Raw genomic sequence first — 1,926 nt, 5'->3', positions numbered from 1 at the left:
GCCTTCCCCTCCCCGTCGCGCCCCGCCCCGTCCCGTCGAGGCCGATGGCTCCTCCAGAGGCCCGCAACCCGGGGGGCGCAGGGTAGAGCCCCGCGGCCCTGTCTTACTGCCCGGGAACTCCCGGGCCCTCCCGGAGCCCCGCGGAGTTCCCGCCGTCCGTCTGGCGGGCTCAGGGAGCGCGTGGGAGCGCCCTCCCCCCGCTGCCCCCTCCGCCGAGCGTCGAGACAAGATGCTGCCCGGGCTCGGGCGCCTGCTGCAAGGTAGGGACCCCAGTCCGCCGGAGGGCAGAGGGCATCCTGGAGAGGGAAACCGAGCTCTCCCCACTCCACCACCCCAGGGCGCGAGGGTGAGGCAGTCGCGGGGGGTGGGGGTAGCCTGGCGAGGGGGAAAGGCTTAGCCCGGGGCCCCGCCCCCGCCCCCTAGGCTGCAGGCTGAAAGAACGCACCCGGCTCTGAGCTCGCCAGGATGTGCGGGGAGCTCGTGACCCAGGCGGACGCAGGGGGCAAGAGGACCGGGCCTGGAGCGGGGAGGGAGGCTCAGGTTCCGCTGTCCCGGCTCCACCTGCTCCTGGGGACGCTGAGGACTCGGGCCGGCTGGGGAAGCGCCGACTCAGCAACTCCGCGTGCCCAGTGCCTCAGCACTTTCCAGTCACCTGGGAGGACAGGGAATGTGGGTAGGGGGCTGCCTGGGAGGACGGGGGCTCGGAGGGAAATCCTAATCGCCGCCCCCCGCCTCCCCGCGCCGTAGGACAGATGGAGGGCGCTGGAAAGGGGATAGTTTCGCGGATTGAGTAACAGCCAAGGGTGTGGGCCAGAGACTGGGGGCGGGGCGCATAAAGGGTGGAAGGGAAGAGGAGAGGAGCGGGGCAGTCAACGACGGAGAAAGTGGTTAGTGGAGGGGGTAGTCAGGGGAGGAGGAGGAGGAGGAGGCGGAGGAAGAAAGGTTAGACGGGAAAACCGTGGAGAGAAGTGGGACCCAGGTGAGCACTGAGAAAGAGGGACGCAGAGGGAAGACCAGCTTAGGGGAGGGATGGAGAGAAGACTAGGGACAAGCACCGGAACCTGGCGGTGGGGGAATGGGGAAGAACATGAGGCTGGGACCTGGGTACCTGGAAGGAAAGGGGAGTGGGGAGATCCGGAACCAGAGGAGGATGGGGTTGCTGGATAGAGATGGAGTGTCAGAAACTGGGAAGACGACTGGTCGGAATGAGTGCCAGGGTGGGGAACGGGGAACCATAGGTGGGAGCGGGGCTGGGGGTTGATCAGGGTGGGGGTGGGGGCTGGAAAGGAGAAAGAGAAAGGGATGGGGGTGCACTGCCTGGGGATGAGACAAAGAGGCTGCTGGTAACCAGTTCCACGTGGGGAGCCCTCCACTCCCAAAGCACCTGCCCGGCACATCCCTCCTCTCAGGGAGTGGTCGGTGGGCCAGACCCGGGGTTCAGAGCTCAGGGCCTCGTGCGGTGGCTGTGTGGGGGAGGGGAGGACATTCGAGTGGGGTGGCAGCCTCCGAGGGTGGGCACCCTGGCTGGCTCCATGCTGCCATTTATATCTCCGGGCCTCACATCGGATCCTGCCGCCGCCGCCGCCGCCGCCGCCGTGGTGACTGCTTATTTTGGGGTGTTACATTCTGGCAGAATGAGAAGCTGTTTGCAGCAGTCTGAACCTCCATCACCACGTCAGTGCCTCCCCAGGCCCCTGCGTCACTGTTGTCGCCACCACCTCCATTCTGTTCCTGGCTCCCACCTCCTCAGCCCCTACTCCCTCGGCATCTGCCCGCAGGCCCCAGCCCCTCCCCAGCCTTTTGGGTGTGGAGCTGCTGCTTCTTGTCTGGGACCCTGCGCCCTTCCGTCAGAGCCAGAGGCCTTGACTCCCCTTCCAGGGAGCACTCTTTTCCGGGGGCCACTCTGTACCAGCCACTCTGCCCTGC

General features: G+C 66.9%; 1 protein-coding gene across 1 annotated transcript in view; it reads left to right on the top strand.

Moving 5' to 3' along the window:
* The first annotated feature begins 6 nt into the window (after positions 1-6).
* RTN4RL2 (reticulon 4 receptor like 2) overlaps positions 7-1,926 on the top strand; it is a 15,171-nt gene continuing 13,251 nt past the window's right edge. Inside the window, exon 1 of the mRNA XM_011379035.1 lies at positions 7-260. Within this exon, the coding sequence (XP_011377337.1) occupies positions 230-260 (31 nt within the window). The 5' untranslated portion in view covers positions 7-229. The remainder of the gene's footprint in view (positions 261-1,926) is intronic.

This window comes from Pteropus vampyrus, unplaced genomic scaffold (assembly GCF_000151845.1).
Source record: "Pteropus vampyrus isolate Shadow unplaced genomic scaffold, Pvam_2.0 Scaffold352, whole genome shotgun sequence".
NCBI lineage: Eukaryota > Metazoa > Chordata > Mammalia > Chiroptera > Pteropodidae > Pteropus > Pteropus vampyrus.
Note: the sequence above shows the minus strand (reverse complement) of the source record. Positions and strands in the feature narration are given on the sequence as shown.